Source organism: Pipistrellus hanaki (assembly GCF_964339955.1).
Source record: "Pipistrellus hanaki genome assembly, chromosome: 2".
Lineage (NCBI taxonomy): Eukaryota > Metazoa > Chordata > Mammalia > Chiroptera > Vespertilionidae > Pipistrellus > Pipistrellus hanaki.
In genome coordinates, this window is record NC_140504.1 from 53,338,585 (window position 1) to 53,360,547 (window position 21,963).

General features: G+C 40.9%; 1 protein-coding gene and 1 long non-coding RNA gene across 2 annotated transcripts in view; one reads left to right on the forward strand and one right to left on the reverse strand.

The window, feature by feature from the left end:
• LOC311616425 overlaps positions 1–3,849 on the forward strand; it is a 104,479-nt gene extending 100,630 nt beyond the window's left edge. Inside the window, exon 2 of the long non-coding RNA XR_014793890.1 lies at positions 1,739–3,849. This is a non-coding gene — a long non-coding RNA (uncharacterized lncRNA). The remainder of the gene's footprint in view (positions 1–1,738) is intronic.
• LOC311616306 (protein mono-ADP-ribosyltransferase PARP14-like) overlaps positions 1,391–21,963 on the reverse strand; it is a 52,919-nt gene continuing 32,346 nt past the window's right edge. Inside the window, exons 10-17 of the mRNA XM_084871497.1 lie at positions 20,826–20,975; positions 20,429–20,491; positions 19,939–20,106; positions 16,619–16,822; positions 12,688–13,287; positions 11,257–11,390; positions 5,211–5,385; positions 1,391–4,339 (exon numbers count right to left, since the gene is read on the reverse strand). Coding sequence (XP_084727623.1) covers positions 4,050–4,339; positions 5,211–5,385; positions 11,257–11,390; positions 12,688–13,287; positions 16,619–16,822; positions 19,939–20,106; positions 20,429–20,491; positions 20,826–20,975 — 1,784 coding nt within the window. The 3' untranslated portion in view covers positions 1,391–4,049. The remainder of the gene's footprint in view (positions 4,340–5,210; positions 5,386–11,256; positions 11,391–12,687; positions 13,288–16,618; positions 16,823–19,938; positions 20,107–20,428; positions 20,492–20,825; positions 20,976–21,963) is intronic.

The following is a 21,963-nucleotide window of genomic DNA, read 5'->3' on the forward strand; positions in this document are numbered from 1 at the left end:
TAGTTAGAGTGGTCGTCAACTTTATCCCCAATTTCTGACTCTTTTGTAATCCCCACGGCTAAGAATAGCTTATGGAACAAGAGGGGGGAGTGAAAAGGAAAATGGAGTGGGAGGGGGGCTTGCAACCTAGTTCAGTATCCGGTTAAAACTATAGTCTTCCTCCCCCCTCTGACTGACCTGGGCAGAGTTGCAGAGCCTAACCTCGGGACCCAGCCAGCTGCAGGGATCCTCAGGGGCCGCCAAAGGAGATGTATACCTTAGAGCCTCCCCACTAGTTCAGTTCAGGCTTTGAATCCAGAATTCCCCTGGACAAGCAGATCTGCGCAATAAAGGTTAACTTTCCTCCCTCAGAGTGCTGGCTGATCACTCTCCTGTGCATTCTGCCACAATACCACTACTTTGCAAGTAAAATTAGACTGATGGTCCTTACAACATTCTAATCATACTAAACACCCAACGTTTTTCTAAACTAGTCATAGGTAAGTGGAATGGAGTGGCTTTATCATCTCTAAGGCAAAATGAGACCTGAGTGTATACTCCCTGGTTTGAAAATGGCAGCCAACTGCTTCCCAGTTCTTTGTTGTTGTTTTTAATATATCTTTATTAAATTCAGAGAGAGGGAGAGAAACATCAATGACGATAGAGAATCATTGATTGCCTGCCTCCTGCACGTCCCCTAACCTGCAACCCAGGCATGTGACCTTGATCAGAATCGAACCTGGGTCTTTTTGGTGTGCAGACTGATGCTCTATCCACTGAGCCAAACCAGCAAAGGAATGCTTCCAGTTCTGAAAGGTCATGACGGCCCCATTGGAACTGCTTTAGGTCTTGAGAAGGCTTCAGGCTTTTCTCAGAATTCGGTGTGTTTTATTCTACCTCTTTCTCTTTGCTTCGCCACCAGTGTATTTCTGTGTCTCTTCCTTTTTGACACTTGCTCTTCCTTTACCTCCCATGTCCCCCCTCCATTGGTTCAAATGTTATTAGTACTTCATTCCTTTTTATGGCTGAATATATTCCACTGTATGGAGATCTATTTTATTTATCCATTCATCAATTGAGGGATATTTGGGTTGGTTCCACTTTTGAGTTATGATAAGTAATATTGCCATGCACATTTGTGTACAAGTTTTTGTATATACATATGTTTTCAGTTCTCTTGGGTACATATATAGGAGTGGAATTGCTGGGTCATATTAGTAACTGTGTGTTTAACTTTTGGGGGAACTGCCAAACTTTTTCCCACACCATCTGCTTCATTTTATCTTCCCACCAGCAACATCTGATGGCTCCAATTTGTCTACATCCTCACCAACACTTTCTCAGCAGTGGCCTGTGTTCATCATCAAGCTCTCCTGTATCTGCCCTTGAGGATAAAATGTTCACCACCAAATGACATTTTCCAAGTCTTTTATTCAGAAAGCAGATAAGTGACATATTTCTCTTGATTGGGGATAGAGTAACATTTAATGACTGGAACATTATACCTTGATTCAATGCATCCTGATAGTCAGCCCTAAGTTAACCAAACCACTGAAGGAACAGCAATAAAGTGCAGGCCTCTCCTTTTTTATTTCTTACATTCATGGTCAAGCCCCAGTTGAGATGCCAATGCCCAATCCTCTTACAAAACAAAGAACATCAGCAAGAGAAATGTCAAGTTGTCCATGTTAATGAAGCAGCTGCTGTGGCCACCTGCCTCTACTTGAAGCTCAGATGCTGTTCCCTGTGGCCAGGGAAGAGCGACCCCTGGTGTCGGAGTGCGCGATCTGCACAGGCTTTGCTTGGGCATCAGCTCTGACCTCAGCCTTCAGAGCTTCAAATGAAAACTAGGATAGAAACCGGAGGCAGAAGGAAAAAGTGAAGGAAATATAAAACCGGTTCACAGATTAGCTGAGATGTTCCTGGATTAGTAACATTCATCTAGGGGCCATGTTCTGTCATGAGAAGAACAGAGGGCTTGATGACACAGGGCTGGCTCTGAGGGCCGTTACCTAGGTGACCAACCTCAGGCAGGAAGTTGCTTGCACTCTGAGCATCAGTTTCCTCAGCTTTAAAATGGGGATATAATTCTTACCTCACAGGGTTGTTGGGGAGAATAAAAAAGTATATGAAAGTATCTGTTATACTATCTGGTACAAGCTAAGTGCTCAATAAGCAGTGTTTGAGCCTGAAATTTACCTAGGGGAAAGCTAAATCATCAAAAGCTAGGCTGCCAAATAGGCCGTTTAACAATCTTAGAATTCATTTCATCTTAACATAACAGAAGGTTTCACACCAAAAATGTAGCAGGCATCATCCTACTGTTTCCACTGGGACAAAATGTGCACCAATGAGGAGTTATAAGAAGGCAGATTTGGATTCAACATTGAAAGGACCAACTGAGGCCAGGCCTGCTGTGCTGCACAGCTCCAGGGGACACGATTCATCTACACAACAAGGCAGACCACAGCCCTGGCCATGCAGGGCCCAGCTGCACCACAGGCCCATGGCCCCACCTGGAGTCCCTTTGTCATGGGCTGGCTCATGAAAAGAAAGTTCCCTGTCACAGAATCTGTTCGTTTTGAGGCAAAATGACAGTAAGTCAAGGATGTAGAAGAAGTGCTTCCTTCTTGGATAGGAGTCTGACTAGACCTTTTCAGTCTTTTTATTTGCTTTTTCTTTTTTATTAATCCTCATCCAACCAGGGTCTGAGCGCAACCCTTGGCTTGAATCAAACCTTGACTTGAATGTGCACCTTTTTATTGGTGCACATTTTGTCCCTTTGGTCCGAAGGCTGACGCTCAATCCACTGAGCCAAACCGGCTGGGGCAGCAGTTCTCAACCTGTGGGTCACAACCCATTTGGTGGTCGAAGGGGGTTAACTTTCACAGGGGTTAACTAAGACCATCGGGAATCACATATTTACATTATGATTCATAACAGAAGCAAAATTACAGTTAAGAAGTAGCAACAAAAATAATTTCATGGTTGGGCATCACCACAACATGAGGAACTGTATTAAAGGGTCGCAGCATTAGGAAGGTTGGAACCACTGGGCTGGAGGGGCCTTTTCCTTCTTAGTTGGTTTATGAAACATTTCTGGAAAATCCATTGGACTTCAGATGCAGGCCTCATTCCGGGGATAAAATAAAATTAACAAGACACCATCTCTGCCCCCTGGAAAGACCCCAGTCCACTCACTCAGGAAGTTGTGCTCCCCACAGTACTATGGCATGCTGACCTGGTAACAGCTGTCCCCTTCAGTGGCAGCTGGAATCGCATAGCTGTGCCCTCAGCTTTTAAGATTAAGGCTTTCCTTCCCTTCCTAGAAATATAAGCCTGTTCTCTTCTTATTCAGCTCTGATGCGCATGGTTGTGGGCACACAGTTGTAGCTAAATTAATTTAAATTCTCACATTTATTGATTTCAAGAAAAGGTCACTGCAGTTAGGAAAGCGAAGCTGAAGAAAGCCTGATTTCAGTGACAATGATCCTTTGATCTTAGAATAAGCGGTAAAGAGAGAAAAAATAATCTAAAACATGTATACATAGTACAGATCAGCAATTTTCGACTGGTATGCCACAATACTTTTTAGAACATGCAATACCTGACTAGTCAGGGACACTGACCTCTTTTCTGGTAGATTGTCAAGTAAAACAATGACAACAGCCACCCAGCCAGTGTGGCTCAATGTTTGAGCAGCAACCTATGAACCAGGAGGTCACAGTTCAATTCCTGTTCAGGGCATATGCCCATGTTGCAGGTTCAATCACTAGTGTGGAGTGTGCAGGAGGCAGCCGATCAATGATTCTCTCTCATCATTGATGTTTCTCTCCCTCTGCCTTCCTCTCTGAAATCAATAAAAATACATATTTTTAATGACAAGAGCCCGCACAATAACTGTTAATGAATCAAAACCATACCATTGGTATTTTTCTGTCAGATTAGCAAAAAATGTTTTTTGGTGTATCACAAAATTTTAGTAATTAGTTTATGTGTGCCGTGAGTTAAAAAAGGTTGAAAATTGCTTGTGTAGATAAATAATGTCTTCTGTGAAGGATACCAAAATGTTACATTTTAAAAGTAATGAGATATTCTGGGTAAGCCTGGTAGTCATAAAATACCACAAATAACCTTGGAGTGCTCACATTATCTGTGACAGTATCATACAGGTCAAGCTGATTTTGAGGATTCTTGGGAGGAGGCACAAGTAATGAACTGTTTCCACCTGTGTACAATCCAGTTAGCACGCGCACATAATACATATGCTTTTTCCCATTTGCATCTGGTCTGGAGTAAGTATCACTGGCAGAATAAAGAGCCTGGACAGCAAAGTAGGTTCCCTTTCCGTATGCCGTAGCTGTGAAAAGAAAAACAACATTTTTAAGAATTTCAATTTGTCTATAATTTGATGTATTGACTCAATCTGTCAAGTAATCTATACTAATAATAGAGAAATATGCAAATTGTCTGGGATGCTGTCACAGTTAACAGTGACAACCACACTGCAGGCTGCATGAAGTGACAAGGCCAGCAAGGGAGTTAGTGAGGGATGACCAAACAACTGAACCGGCCCTTTGAGGTGGGGGAATGAGGCTGTGTGGGGCAATTAGGCCAGCAAGGAGGGGAGTTGGGGGCGACCAGGCTGGCAGGGTGGCAGTTGGAGACAATCAGGCCGGCAGAGAGGGGCAATAAGGGGCAGTCAGACCAGCAGGAAGAGGCAGTTAGGGGTGATCAGGCTGGCAGGAAGGGCAGTTGGGGGCAATCAGGCAGGCAGGTAGGTGAGCAGTTAGGAGCCAGCAGTCTTGGATTGTGAGAGGGATGTCCACCTGTCAGTTTAGGCCCTATCTCTGCTATCGGGCCTAAACTGGCAGTCAGACATCCCCCGAGGGGTCCCAGATTGGAGAGTGTGCAGCCTGGGCTGACGGGACCCCCCTCCCACAGTGCACGAATTTCATGCACTAGGTCTCTAGTGCTAAAATAATGTTCAGTTCTCTCTAAAGACTCTTTAAAAAAAATTTATGAATGTGTTTTTAATTTTAATCGTTCCTCCACCTCAAAGGGCCAGTCAGTCCCTTTGGGATGGAACTTAGTAAATTAGACCTGAAACGCTGGCTGTACTATGGCCATGAGCCATGAGAGAGCACAGTGCAATCCGTGGGATCCCTGAGCCAGCTTGGCTTCCATGACTGACGCCTCCTTTGGAGCAGCCACGTGACTTACTTCCTTACCGTTCTTTCCTGCATAACTGCGGTTAAAGCCATGTAGATTGACATGTGGCAAGGAGTCAGCATCTGTCCCATGAAAGAGCAGCTTCTCATTTTGTATTTGACCATTCTTGTCGTCCATGGTTTTTTTCTTTGTCTGGTAGTGATGCCAGAGACTTGGATTCTGGATTCTCTCAATCTGAAAATCAATAAGGAAAAATATCCTGTTTGTGCCAAGTGCCTGTGGCAAGATACAGCAAATGAAACATGATCACTGTTTTTTATTTTAATTCTCACCTGAGGATATGTTTAGAGAGAGGAGTAGAAAAGTGAGAGGGAAGGATGGAGAGAGAGAGACAGAGAGGAAAGAGAGAGAGGGTCGGAGGAGAGAGGGTGAGAGAGAGAGAGAGAGAATATGAATTGACATGACAGAGAAACATTGATCTATTGCCTCCCATATGAGCCCAAACAAGACTCAAACACACAACCTAGGTATATGCCCTGACCAGGAATCAAACCCAAAACCATTTGGTGTTTCAGATGGCACTCCAATCAACTGAGCCACCTGGCCAGGGCTGGGCATGACCACTATTTTTTATAAGTAAAAATTACTGTAAACAGCAAATTCAATGCCAGGTGACAGATCTCTGCATTCAGAAATTTTTTTACCTCCAGTGCTTCACAAATCAGGCCTTGGGGGAAAATGTTGCTTTAATTTTTAACATCTTTTCTGCACCACATGCAGCAAGCAATATTTAGGGTCTTGGAAGACCAAGGCAGCTCAACTCCTGCTTCTTACTTTCACTGTAATAACTGCTCCTGCTGCAGTCTACCCTACTTTGTCCCTTTGCCTCTCTCCTCTTCAGTCCTTGTAAGATATTGGTTTGCCTAGCCCAGGTCTAACCCCGGAGAAGCACTAAGGTGTCTAGTCAAGAAGGAAATTAGTAAATGGAACTTAATCTCTCATCCAATTGGAATAGTGGGGCATGAATCCTGGTGGCAGGGATTCTGGCTGTAGAGCAAAGTAGCCATGCTTTTTCTTTTCTAATTTATTTTTCAATTTCATTTTACATTCAATACCATTCTCTATTGGTTCAGGAGTACAACAAAGTAGTTTAAAAAAAAAATCACGTACTTTACGGAGTGGTCCCCCCTCTGTGTCAAGTACCCACCTAGTCCTATACCTATTTATCTCGATATTATGGACTATATTCCCTTAACTGTAATCTACACCTCTGTGGCTATTCTACAATTAGCAATTTGTACTTCTTAATCCCTTCACCTTCGTCACCAAGTCCCCCAACACCTTCCCTTCTAAGAGCCATCAGTCTGTCCTCTGTATCTCTGAGTCTGTTTCTATTTTGTTTATTTATATCATTCATTAGATTCCACATGTAAGTGAAATAATATGGCATTTGTCTTTCTCTGACTTATTTCACTTAGCATAATCCTCTCTAGTTCCATTCATGTTGGCACAAAAGTAAGATTTTTCTTCTTTTTTACAGCCCAAAGTAGTATTCCAATGTGTAAATGTACTGCCACTTTCTTATTCACTCATCTACTGATGAGCACTTGGGCTGCTTCCAAATTTTGGCTATTGTAAATACTGCTGCAATGAATATAGCGGAGCATATATATTCTTTCGAACTAGTCTTTCTACTTCCTTTAGAGATAGTCCCAGAGGGGGAATCACTGCATCATAAGGCAATTCATTTTTAACTTTTTGGAGAACTTCCACACCATTTCCCATAGTGGCTACACCAATCTGCATTTCACAGTGGCCATGCTTTGACCATCCTCTTTGGGCAGTGGTTCCAGGGCAGTGGTGAAAACTCCTTGGGCACTGGATTGCAGATCAGCTTCAAAACTTCCCTAATCAATAGGCAGTGGTAGTTCCATAAAGTTTTCAGAATCTTCTTCCCTATTGCTGATAGAGCCTGCACATTCAATTCTAAAGGACTCTCAGTTCTAATACTGTCACCTGTCATCGACTGGTTTGTTTTTCAGCTTTGGGATTCCTATTTTTAATTAATATATAGTTTGAGCTCTAGCTCAAAATCTCTGCATTATCATGCATTTTGTTTATCTGATTTGTGATTTTAAAAATTATTTTTCTTTTGATCTACAATTAAGTTTCTAATCTTTAAATTGCCTACTTCCATTTCTTTTCTATTTATCTTAAATTTTATTTATTTTACTCCTCTTCCAAACGCATTAAAGAGTTTTGAAGTAATTCTTACTAGTTAGTCTTTCAATTCTTGTTCCTCACCTTTTTTAGTATATGTGCTGCGAAGCTAGAGCTCACCTTTCTAAAATTTATTGTAATAACCACACAAAGAAAAGAATTACTTCAATTAATTTTCAAAACAGAAATCGGATTCTATATTCATAATGAGATAAATTATAAAGTTAAAAAAAACACTGCAAGTAAATCTTAAAACTTTACTTAGTGGGTTTATGGTAGCAGCAGCTTCTGGCTGCAGTAAACTATTTGTATCAGACCAATCCTATTGCCAATAATTATTAGAAGGGCTTGAGGGTGAGGGAAAGGGGGAGAGCTTCTTAAAGGCAACAAGGATTTGATGGGCCAAGTTCCAAGATAGAAGGGCAGTGCAGAGTGAAAAAAACAGTCAGAAGACAATAGAATGCCTTTAAAGTGCTTAAAGAAAATAACTGTCACCCAGAATTCTACACCCAGCAAAAATATCCTTCGAAGAATGGGAGTGAAATAAATACATTTTCAGACAAAAACTTAAACTACCAGAAACATCACAACCAGATCTACACCCGAAAGAATAGTAAACCGGAAGGAGAATGATCCCATGGTGTAGGCATGAAAATACAAGAAGAATGGAAGGGCAGTGGGATAAAAGAATAAATATACAATGACTGTATTTAAAAAAATAAAAAGTTTTATAGGGTTTCAAATATACATAGAATTCAAATACAGGTAAAAGTAGTAAAAGAGACAGAAGGGGATAAATGGGCTTGAAGTGTTCAAAGTTCATTGCATTTTTTGGAAAATGAGAATTATAATAATTTGCCCAAGAGTTTACTAATCTCTAAGTAACCAATGAAAGGATGTATAATGAACATTCTAATGGGGCATAAAAATGGGATGATAAAAATACTTAATATAAATAACATAGGAAAAGAGAAAAAAGGAGCAGAGTAGAAATGATACATAGAAAAAAAAGATTAATAAGGCATATTTTAAAAAATATATTTTATTGATTTTTTTTATAAGAGGAAGATAGAGGGATAGAGAGTTAGAAACATCTACGAGAGAGAATCATCGATCAGCTGCCTCTTGCACACCCCCTATCGGGGATGTGCCCACAACCAAGGTACATGCCCTTGACCAGAATCAAACCTGAGGACCTTTCAGTCCACAGGCCGAAGTTCTATCCACTGGGCCAAACCAGTTTCGGCTAATATGGCATATTTAAACCCAAACATATCAGTAAATTCTTTGATCAGACTAAGTACTCCAACTAAAAGATAAAGATTGACCTGGCCAGTGTGGTTCAGTGGTTGAGCATCCAACCATGAACCGGGGGTTGAGGTTTGATTCTGGTAAGGGCACATGCCTGGGCTCTATCCCCAATAGGGAATGTAATGTGCAGAAGGCACCTAATCAAGGATTCCCTCTCATCATTGAAGTTTCTATCCCTCCCTTCCTCTCCCTTTTTCTCTCTGAAATCATTAAAAACATATTTTTAAAAAGGTAAAAATGGTTCAAATGGATGAATAAAAAAACAAAACTCAAGTATATGCTATTATCTTAATTACATAGTTGCAGGAAGGAAAAGGAAAAGGGTGAGAGATGCCAACAATAACCAGAAGAAGGAGGGAGAAGATGGCTTGCCCCGCTGCCAGACAATTTATGTCCCCATATGTCCTGGATCCAAGCGCTGGAGCTCAGAGGGAATGAGCCGAAGTCCGTGGATGGGCCCTTTAAGAAGAACTGCCTGGGATTCCAGCAGCCTCCATGTCACTCAGGCACAATCCCCACTGGTTTTTACAGCCGGAAGGAAGTCATGAGGAGTTCTCTTCCCACCACTGCAACCCTGGGCTTGGGGTGTGATATTGGACTCAGGTTTAAAAACATACCACCACGTGGGTGTCAGATCTTATCTGACATCCATTCTTTACCTCACCCCTTTTACCAATCTCAATGTGTTTCTTCTTCTTCTTTAAAAAAAAAAAAAAAAAAAAAAGTATTTCTTTATTGATTTCAGGGAGGAAGGGAGGAGAAAGAGATAGAAACATCAATGATGCGAATCCTTGATGGGCTGCCTCCTGCACGCCCCCTACTGGGGATCAAGCCCGCAACCCAGGCATGTGGCCTTGATCAGAATGGAACCTGGGACCTTTCAGTCCACAGGCTGACACTGTATCCACTGAACTAAGCCAGCTAGGGCAATGTGCTTTCTTCTTTAATTCTCTAGCTGTAGGACTCCCATTAAGCCAGATTTCAGGTGGTTCTGAATGATGGTTGTTCTGTATTTTCGTTGTAATTTTGATGTGGTTGTGGTAGGATGCAAGTGCCAGCATTTTCCTGTGCCACTCTATTGGTTTCTCTCTGTATATATCTCTTAGGACAATCCAAATCCTTTTGACTTACTATGTGCTTAACTACATGAGTAAACAGAATGGGGGAGAGTACCACAATTGGGGCCAAAAGGCACCCTTGAGTTGGCAATGGAAGGGTGACAACATAATGGAGGAAATCAGGATTCCAGGCCAAGGCAGTAAGTAGCAATGTAGTCTGGCTGCACAGCACAGGGAGGCCAGACTGAGAACTAGGCCTCTGAAGTCTGGAGCGATGCTCAGACTTTGGTGCTCTCCAATCACTGAACATACAAATGCAGTTGTCCCAGGTTCATTCTCATTGGACCAAATCTCTTGGGAGAAGCAGCTGGAGTTCATCAGAGCATCCCTTCACATTGGTGTTTGGGGCATGCCCCGAGTTCTGAAGGGCAGTTGTGGCAGTGCAAATAAGGTAAAAGAAAATTTACAAAGAAAGAAAACGTACACCTTATTGGCACACTCATTATTCTGGATGAACAGAAGGAACTAAAAAAATCTTTAACCTTCGGGATCAATTGGGGGGATAGGGGACATGTAAAACTTCAGAAAATTAAAAAAACAAAACAAAACCTCTAGCTTTATTCAGGGAGTGGTGGAACCAAGGTCAGAAAAGAGAAGGAAGGGGGAAGATAATTACTTAGAGATGATGAGTTAGGTTTTAGGAAATTGATTTAGCAGATAGATAATCAAGTGGAGATATTTTTATTCTTGAATATGTTCTAGAGCTAGAGTCAAAATTCCAGGTTGGTGATATGTTGATTTGAGAGTTAGTTACATTGACATAATAACTGCATCCATGAAGGTAAAAACATTCCCTGGTGAAGTGCAGAGACAGAAGACGGAAGTATAAACCCTGTGGGTAAAGCTAGAATAAGAGATTTGGAGGAGAATCAGATATCAGTCATAATGAAAAAAAAAATTAATGAATAAAGAAGAAAGCATCAAAATATTATTGCCATAAAAGTCAAGAAAAACACAAATTTAAAATAGAAATATTAATTTTTAAGAGTAGGAGTTGCCAAAGTACTAGTAAATGAGATGAACAGTGAAAGGACTAGTGGGTTTACTAAGGAAGCAAGCACTGTTGGCCTGTGAACAGTGGGGCAAAAGCACAGAACCCAACCCTGAGGAGCCTTCGCTGGACTCTCTGTGGTGGTTTGCTTCTTATCAACTCCAACTATGAAGCCACATCTTTGAATTTTTTTTAGCTTGCTTCATAAAGGAAATATATGTCTTTAGAATTCTAATATCATATTGCAATCTACTGTCTTGTAATAACTGACTCAAAAATCTCAGTCTTATTGTCTCAGTAATTATGGGGAGATGAGTAAAATCTAGAATTGAAAATCTAATTATCATGAAATATTCTAATTCTGGGTTAAAAATATGTTAGGAAGTAAATATCAATGTATTATTCCAGGAACACAATACCCCTTATTTCCACCATTAAGAAACTCTATGTCATCAGAATGCTTACCTTTTCTATCTTGAATTGTGAGCAGGTCTGATTGAAGGCATCTGCCACTTTGCTGTATTCTGGTTGACCAGGCTGTAGCTCAACCAGACAGACACGCTGCTGCTTCATATCACTCCAGTATCCAGGGATCTCAACTGCAAAGTAGACATTTGAGGACACTCTGCACCTGGGAAGGCTCGTCTACACAGTCCCCCTCCCTGGTATGCTTCAAAAAACCGAATAGCATGTGTGTTCTTGATTTACCATCTCCTGATTCAATGTATTCAATACATTTCTTATATTTCTAGGAGAATGTTTTTCAAAGCGCAGATCACAGTCCACCACAAAAACAACTGTAATGCTTATTATAATAAAACACACACAACACTCACACACAGCACACACACACACACACACACACACACACACACACACACATCAATTCAAATTCTCTGAGGGACAGAACCTGTGTCCCTACATCTTCACAAGTTTTGATCATGTTCTGACTGGACTGCATATTCTGCTCAGTCTCTAATCTGTCATAATTCAATAATTTAACAATCAATTATTGTCCTGTTATGTTTTAAATAATAACTATTGTCTTGTTTACAAATGCTTGGATTTTTTGCTAGAACTCCCACCATAAGGCCATCTACATGGGTTCTTTCGTTATTCTTCACAACATCCTTATGAGTTGAATGGGTGGTGAGTTTTGCTAAGTGGCATTTCCATCTGCTCTTAGGTTAAACAAAGTTTTATTCTTGCATTCTCATTGGCCCAGGGTTGCTCTGGGTGTGAGGAATTCATTCGCACTGACCTCCCAAAAGATGGAGAGAAGGTATTGAAAGGGAAGCCATTTTCACTAGTTTTCAGTGGGGGACTTCTGTGGTTTGAAGTCTGTCTCACCTCTATATGAGACAAGCATTCCCTTCTCAGAAGCAGCTCCAGTCACAGAATCTGAGGCTGCTTCCTATGTGTGTGTCTAGGAACTTTATTTTCAGGGCAGAGGAGGAAGTGACTTCTGGGAGATCCTGCAGGCTCCGGGCCTCTGGGTACCAATCACAGAGGCAGGAAGTGCCCACTTTCTGACCAGCTGTCTTCTCCCTCATGTTCTAAATAAAACCTTGGGCCACTTTTCTTTAAAGCCCATGGCTGTCCCTCTCCTGCCTGGAGCAGCCACTACCTCCCAGAGGAACTGGCTCTAGGGAGCTTGTGAACTACAAACAGGCAAGGTCTGGCTATGCTACCACTAAGATGGTCATCCCGGGATGTTGGGCTTACCCAGGATGTATTTTCCCGACCTTTATGTAAACACCATAAGTTTTCTATCTTAACACAAAAGAGTCACTTGAATTTTATAGACTTGACTACAATTTTGATAGACATACAAAATACTGTTAAGCCCAACGTAAGTGTAAAATAGTGGAAAGCAAGCATGAAAGTCTGACTCACGCTGAGGTTTTGTGATGCGCAGAATTTGTAAACTGCGTCCGTTTGCACCTGTAGCAATGCATGTTTTCATGTTCACCATGTAGTTCTGATTATTAATTTGGACATCAACTGTTTGTTCCTGCTTTTTTCTTGCCTCCTCCAATTTCAGATTGGTTATTTTGTCAAAACTACGAAAAGTGTTATTGTCGTCATATTGCCATTCTACAAAGTCAGTGATATAATCTGCTCTGGATTCCTGCTCTTTGGCTGATCTAGCTGTCTTTATCATTTCCTCTACAGCATTTCTAGCCTGTTCCACATCTCTGCAAATTCCTGAAACCTTAATCAAAGGTTTCTGATGGTCCAAGTCCACAAAAATATTCAAGTCTTTCTGCAGCTTATTCAACTCCTGATATTCCTTTTCATCAAAGTCTTTGATGCATTCCTCTGCACTGGTGTAAAGGCTCTGTTCCTTTTCCATCAGAGTCTGTAGGCAGGAGACGGCGTTTTGTACACAGGTTTCATTTTCACCACACACCTGAAAAATTGCTGATACTGTTTTCTTCTCCAAAACCAAAGACTTTCCTTTGGGGGAAGGTTGCTTTGAGAAGCCCAAAAATGCTAAAAAAGGAACACAAGGGAATGCAACAATTGATTTGGGTTTAAAAAGAAAAAAATTTTAGCTATTAGCTAGTTTCCCCTTTCTCCTTTCCTCCCTCCCATCTTTCCTTCTTTCTTCTTTTATAGTCACTGTGCTGTGTATAGAATTTCTAGGGCTTATTAATCTTATAATTGAAAGTGTGTACCTTTGAGCTCCTTCACCCATTTGCCCACCTCCCACCACCCCACTTCTGGCAACCACCAATCTGTTCTCTGTATCTGAATTCGGGGTTTTTTTTAGAGTCCACATATTAGATTTATCATACATTATTTGTCTTTCTCTGTTGGACATTTCATTTAGCTTAATGCCCTCAAGAACCATCCATGTTGATGCAAATGGCAGGATTTCCCTTTTTTTGACTGAAAATATTCCATCACCAATGCAGGATTAGGCCAGAGGAAGTTTACATTGCTCATATGGAAAATAATACCATCATTTACAAGTAATAATGCAAAAATAAACTTCACTTTCACATAATCACAACTATAAACCTACTTTTGCCCACCCTGTATATAATACATCTTCTTTATCCATTAATTTTGCCAATGGGCAGCATGTTGTTTCCATGTCTTGGCTATCTCAATAATGCTTCAATGGACATGGGGGAGCAGATACCTTTTAGAGATTATGATTTCATTCCTTCAGATAAATACCCAGAAGTGTAACTACTGGGTAATGTGTTAGTTATATTTTTTATTTTTTTAGGAACCTCCTCCTATTTCCCATAGTGGCTGTACCAGCTTACATTCCCAGTGCACAAGGATTCTCTTTCTCCACACTTGTTTCAACACTTAGGTTTTTATTTTCCATAGTAATATTTTCTCTTGTGAGGTGATACCTCATTACTATTTTCATTTGTGTTTCCCTGATGATTAATGATGCTAAGCACCTTTTCATGTACCTATTGGCCATTTCTATACCTTCTTTGGAAAAAATATGTCTATTCATATCCTCTGTGCATTTTATAATTGGATTGATTGGGATTTTTTCTATTGAGTTGTGGGACTTCTTTATACATATTTTTATATTAACCCCTAATCAGGTATATGACTTGCAAATATTTTCGCCCATTCTGCAGAAAAATATTGATGGTTTCATTTACTCTAGAGAAGCTTTTTGGTTTGATATATCCCCACTTGTTTATTTTTGCTTTTGGTGTGTGTGTTTTTGGTGTCAAATCCAAAAAATTATTGTCAAGACTGATGTTAAGAAGCTTACCCCTTATGTTTTCTTTTATTTAAAAAAAAAAAAAAAAATATATATATATATATATATATATATATATATATATATATATATTATTGATATTTTAGAGAGAGAGAGATAGAGAGTTAGAAACATCAATGAGAGAGAATCATCGATCAGATGTTTCTAGCACGCCCCTACTGGGGATGTGCCCGCAACCAAGGTACATGCCCTTGACCGGAATCGAACCTGGGACCTTTTAGTCCACAAGTGGATGCTCTATCCACTGAGCCAAACCGGTATTAGCTTATGTTTCCTTTTAGATGTTTTATGATTTCAGGTCTTACATTCAAGTCTTTAATCTATTTTGAGTGAATTTTTGTGTGGTGTAAGATAGTGGCCAGTTTCATTCTTTTGCATGGCTGTTCAGTTTTCCCAACACCACTCATTTTAGCATTAGAGGCCTTGTGCATGAATTCATGCATGGGTAGGGTCCCTTGGCCTGGCCAGCCATCAGGGCCGATCAAGGCCTTCTCACCCAGTCCCAATCAGGGCCATTTGGGGCCGGCTCCCATGGGGGGAGGTTGGCGGGGGGCAGGGACCACGGGAGGTTGGCCTTGGGAGTGCACTGACCACCAAGGTGTATAGCTCCTGTGTTGAGCGTCTGCCCCTGGTGGTCAGTGCGTGTCATAGCAACTGGTCGACCAGTCATTTAGTGGACCACTCATAATGGTCACTTTTACTTTTACTTATATAGATATGTGCTACTGAAGTAGGTGCCCAACACTATTTATTAAAGAAATTACCCTTTCCCTATAGTTTATTCTTGGCTCCTTTTGTTATCAATTAATTGACCATATATACATGGATTTATTTCTGGGCTCTCTATTCTCTTCCATTGATCGATGTGTCTGTTTTTATACCAATACCCAATACCCTACTGTTTTGATTACTGTAGCTCTGTAATATACTTTCAAATCAGGAATCATGATGCCTTTATCTCTTTTATTCTTTCTCAAAATTGCTTTTGCTATTTGGGGTCTTTTGTGGTTCCATACAAACTTTACAATTTTTTGTTGTTTTTCTGAGAAAATTCCATTGGAATTTTAATAGGGATTGCACTGAATCTATAGATTGCTTTAGGAAGTATGGATAGTTTAACAATATTAATCCTTACAATACATGAGAACATAATATCTTTCCATTTATTTGTCTTCTTCAATTTCTTTCATCAGTGTCATATCAGTTTTGCCTTCTTGGTTAAATTTATTCCTAGATATTTTATTCTTTTTGATGCAATTGCAAATGGGATTGTTTTCTTAATATTTATTTCTGATAGTTCATTAGAGGTTAGCTAATGCAAGGTGTACCAAAAAAGACAAATACCATAAGATTTCACTTACAGCCCTATCTGGTTTGGCTCAATAAATGAAGCGTCAGCCTGCAGACTGAGGGTCCCGGGTGGATTTCAGTCAAGGATACCTGCTCATGTTGTGGGCTCAATCCCCAATAGGGTGTGCAAGAGGCAGGCAATCCATGATTCTCTCTCATCATAAGTGTTTCTTTCTCTCTCTCTCTCCCTTTCCCTTCCTCTTTGAAATCAATAAAAATATATATTTTTTTAAAAATCTCACACGTGGAAGCTAAAAAAACAACTACTCACAGACATAAAAAGAGAGATCATATTTGTGGTTACCAGAGGTGGATTGGGGGAAGGGGAAATCAAAATAATAGGTCAAATGTACAAACTTCCAGTTACAAGATAAATAGTTACCAAGGATATAATGTACAGCATGATGACTATAGTTAACAAACCTGTATAATGTACATGAAAGCTGTTAATTCTAAGAGTTAATTCTCATCACAAGGGGGGGAAAATCTTGCTTTCTCATTTTAAGAGATATATAAAATGATGGATACTAACTAAACATATTGCAGTAACATATTTAAAGAAAAACCATTACAAAGTACACCTTAACCTGTGACATATATCAATTATATCTCAATAAAACCAGGGAAGCTAATAAACTACCACAAAAAATAATGTAGAATTTTAGCTATTTCTCAATATTGGGAACATGCATTTCATAAAAATCAACAACTCACATGCAATTTTGGAGATCATAGACTGTGAGGGAGCCTGGGAGCCTTCTCTTTTTTTCATGTTGGCACAAAAAACATCCATTATTTGAGGCTGAAAGATAACAACTTTAACTTTTTTCACAGACCGGACAAGTCCTTTCTGGAAAAAGTCTTCAATGGCATCCATTATGGCTTCGGCAACCTTGTCTGGGTGTTGTTGAGCACTTCCTGGAAAGACAAATTAAATGACTAGAACAATAAGGATCCAGTTGGAAAGGGCTGAGGAATAAATTTAATTCTCAAGATTATGAATCCACACACCCCAAATCTTTCATCTCCATGGACTTCTCTAACAACCATCAGCAAACACTTTTGAAGCCCTAGATGCAGTGGAGAGTTCTTGTTTCAGTATGTCAAGAAGCCAACAGCCCAACAATGAAAAAAGAAATCCAACTTTTGATGGTCTGATGTTCATATCTGCTCTAGTTAGTGGATTCCAGCTCATTATGTTTTTCTGTGTTACAAAGCACAGTTCATCTTTCTTGGCTCACTAGTGTTCTCAAAATATCCAAAGTGAAAGCTACTAATACATATTGAACTATCATGCTCTTAAACACAACGCCTTTTTTTTTTTTATCATCACTTGACTTTACACATATGTCCTTTTTCTTTGGAGACTTGATTTATGCTAAGATAATTTTGTGAGACACCCAGAGCTCTAAGCTATTTGCTATCATCTATACTTTTTTTTAATGCAAGTTATCCTTAAACCTCCAGGAAGTCTTTCTTCCCATACTTGGTGAGATTTTAGCTGACTAGCAGGATTCTAGGTTGCCACCTGAGTGGGTCCTCTCCTAATTAAGCATGCTCCATACCTTCCCCCCCCCCCCCCCCCCCCCAGCTTACTGCCTTGGTAAGATCATGGCAAGTTCCCTGAAAATTCTCATGAAAAGCCTTGGAAGCAGTCCCACATGAACAGCAGCTCTCACAGTGGGTGGGGGAAGCGCAAGTAACAAAGTAAAAGTCCCCTGATAAACCTGCTGTGATAGAATAAGGGCCCACTAGGTTTATTCCCATTGATGGGGCCCACCATTATGACAGAAATAACATAGACTAAGCTCTGTGGACAATTGTGAGAATGTAGACAAACCCCACATAAAACTACCCAAGAACGTTTGTTCAGGTTTTTTGTTTTGTTTTTGTTTTGTTTTGTTTTTAATTAGATAAGCAGGGAAAGAGGGAAATTCTCCTTTGCAAAGCTATGGTTATCTCATGATATTTGAAAGAATTTAAATAGGAGTGTTTAGATACAGTAACTCACTTTCAACAAATATTTAATGTGTCCCATCAAAAGCTAGATGCTCATCTAGGCACTTAGGACACATGGCATATAATATGTAAAGATGAATGGTGTTCAGTAGGTGAAGCATGGAAAACTGAGGGAAAGCCCTACAACTGTGTAATAGGGGTGTGAGATGTGCAATCTCACCTGGTGTGTTCAGAGAAATAAATCTGTTTTTGAGAAAAATAAGTCTGCAAGGCCTACCATGCCAGTGGGGTGTGTGGGGGTGGGGGGATAGGAGGCACTGGGCAGAGAGCCCGGGCCTAGAAAGGAGGCTATAACAAAAGGTTAGGCAAAGACAAGAATTGAAGAAAAAGGGGTCAGAGCAAGGAGATATTCAGGAAATAAAGTCAGGAAGACCTAGGGACCAAATGCCTGTATACCTGACCTTTTGTTGAAGTATACATGTACTTTGTTTTGCCACCCACACACCTTCACGTGCACATCATGGACACACAGTACTGTGGTTATTTATTTACATGTCTGTCTCACAGTGAGCTAGGTGCTTCTTGTGGACTGGATCCTTTTCTTGGGCATCTTTCTATCCTCCAGGCTTCAGCATGGTGCCTGGCACATTGCATCACTCATAAAACATTTAGTCAAACTAATTAATAAACTAATAAACATGGGAGTGATAAAGAGGGTAGAGTTATCCCAAGGTAGTCACTGAGGGATTGAGCAAGACATCTGCTCTCTAATGTGAAGGGAGAGAGGGGAAGGGAAAGGAGCAAAGGACTCTAGATAGAAAGTGATGTAGTCAGGGATATAATAGGAAGCTAAGGTTTTGGGGGAGAAGACAGTGAATTGGGTTTGAAGTTTCCATTGAACTTCAGGTGCTTGCAGGAATCACTGACCACCCATTCTCAATCATTAATGGGTTCCATAAGACATGATAGGTGATGATAGATAGATAGATAGATAGATAGATAGATAGATAGATAATAAATAACATGTTGGCTGATATGCTAGGGTTGGATGACAATATAGGGGAATGAAAACATATATAGGTAATAGATTATACTTTTATAAATAGTAAAGTAATAAAGTAGACATAGCATTCCATTTGGAAAAATACACAAATCAAAATGTTGGACATGGGATTAGAAGAAGGTCCAGAAAGTGACAAGAATGAGTGAATTTATTGAAGCTAAACTTTCGTTGGAGGGCCTACCAGGCCAGTGCAGACATACAAACTTAGATTCCTGAGCAATGGAATGATCAATCCAGTGCTGAGTGGTCCCTCTCTGTAACTGGTCAGCTCCATTCAACTTCAAGCCAGAGGAAGTTTAGCTCCCCTGACCAGTTATCTTAAGGGAGACCAAGCAAAAATTCCTAATCAATGCATAGACCTCAATGTATACTGGTAGAACTCAGATTCATGGGAAAAGAGCTCAAATATTATAGCATAACCTTAGTAATGATAAACCCGAAGCCTATCTTTGTATATGGAGAATCACTCACTCAATCATTGTATAGTCAGAAGAAAACAGGAAACTTGAAAGAGGCAACGAGGCTGAGAAGAGAAAGGTGATGAGTTGAGTGTCTGACTCATTAGAACCTACGGGGTTAAGGTGATTGAAAGCTTTCTGAGCAGAGATGCTCTAAGGCCAACCTGCACAGCCACTGCTCAAGGGGTGAGAGCAGAGGCTTAGCAATGCTCACCTGGGACTCAGTTATAGGGAGGTGGAAGTCCATGCACCAAAGTTCTCCATGGAGAGGGGATGGAGGGGAAGGTTAAGTACTAAATAATGGGGGATATACAGGAGATGGAAAAGAGAGAAAGGAACAGGTGAAAAGAGAAGGAGGGATGGGCATTCTTTCTCTTTGCTCCTTTCTTCCCCTCTCTTCCCTTTCACATTAGAGAACAGATGTCTTGTTCATTCCCTCAGTGACTGCCTTGGGATGAGGAAGCTGCCCTTCCTCAGACTCAGCATCAACTACATTCAAGTCACCAGGAAAATTGGAGGGAAAGGGAGACCTAAGAATTTGAGAGGCTACCAACCTGTCCCAATGGCTGGGAGACAAATGGTGGAGTAATTCCGTTTTTCACACTCTTGCAAAACACAGGTAACTGATCTCTTGACATTAGCTCCACCAACGACATGAATAATATTCTTGCACTTCAGTGCTCCACCATCAGTAATTATATAACCATTGTTGTTCTGTTGAGCTAAGAACACAAAACAAAAAGATGCAAAATCAGATGCTGAACTTACTATTTGTTTACAAAGCAAAATGTCCGCTTTGGCAAATAAAGTATTTTGCACCAATAAGAGACTCCTGAAATGCTACCTCTGGTGATTCTTTCTTGCTTACCTTCTCTTTTTAGCCATGATCTCACTTTTCACTCCTCTTCATTTCTAATTATCTATGAGTGGAATTCTTCAGCAAAATGTATGATTTTAAGATTAATATGTTGTTTCCCTCTCCACACCTCCCACATTCAACCTTCCACTTATACTTTAGGACCAAAAAACAGCATAGTGCCTTACCTAGGCGAGAACATTCTATTTCCACATTTTGTCCAGCCTTTTCCAAAATTGCTTTGGAGACCCCTACATGAGAACATTAACATATTTACAAACATGAGTATAAAGTCAGTAAATACACTGGGATCAGAATGATTGCCTCAGTATCTAAATGCTTTTCTCATCATTAAAGGAATCTTACAACCTGGGCATTTCTGATCACAAAGAAGAAAATCATGAAATAACCATTACCAATTATAAGAAAGCGTGTCAAAATAATTTTAAACTTATTAATTCATATTATTAAGCCAAAGTTGTAGAAACCAGTTTGGATATAGCAACTGTAGAATGGTTTGGTTATTGAAACCCTCCTTCATGGGATTGACTGTGACCATTACTGTAGCAAAAATGCTCCAAGTACCTGCTTTGTGATTAAATGTCTTTGTTGTTGAATTAACAATCACATCTGCCTCTTCTTTAGCAATATCTCCAGTGGCCACCTGGAAGGTGATGGGGCCAATTTTCATTTCGTGCACTCCTGAAGCAGGGCTGGTAACAGTCCCATACAAACCTGAAAAGGAAAAAAAAAATGGAGTTAATAATCAAGTTAGCAATAGCAAAAATGACTTAAGTTTCATGCTCCTCACATGTGTCTCTCCCATACTTCTCTCTCTCTCCATCCCAACCCCTGTATCTCTGGTCTTTAACATGGTTCTCACCCTTAGCCCCAAGGATGGTCTGTTTCTGAAAAAACATTATAAAATACCAGTGCCTTGGTGCACAGATTCGTGCATACTGAAGGGAAATAACTTGAATGAGGCCAGCAGGGCAGGAGTGGGAGAGATGGGCTGGTTTTCCCTTGGGGCAAACTTCCCCAGGTCTCTCCCAGGCCAGCTGCACCTGGGGCAGTGCACCTGGGCCAGCACTGTGACTTGAAAGTCATCTGCAGAGCAAGAAGGGTCCCTTTGGTAGGTGGGTCCCTCCGCCTGGTCTGTGGTCATTGGGCCAAAACCAGCTCTCCCACATCCCCCAGTGGGTCCCAGATTGTGAGAGGGTGGTTCTGGGGTGACACATCCTGGAATCAGGCTCCCTGTCTCTGTCTCTGGGCGGGGTGTGTCACCTGAGAACCACTGCTGCCAAGTCACTGCAGCTCCGCAGCTCCTGCATTAAGAGCCTGCCCCCTGGTGGTCATTTTGTATAACATACCTACCGAATGGATGGTAGGACAGTCACTTATGTAAATACTAGAGGCCCGGTGCACAAAATTTGTGCACGGGGGGAGGGGAGGAGAAATGTCCCTCAGCTCAGCCTCCACCCTCCCCAATCTGGGATACCTCTCACAATCTGGGACTGCTGGCTCCCAACTGCTTGCCTGCCTGCCTGCCTGCCTGATTGCCCCTAACCACTTCTGCCTGACAGCTTGATCACCCCCTAACCACTCCCCTGCCTGCCTGATTGATGTCTAACTGCTCCCCTGCCAGCTTGTATGCCCCCAACTTCCCTCCTCTGCCAGCCTGGTCACCCCTAACTGCCCTCCCTTGCAGGGTTGATTGCCCCCA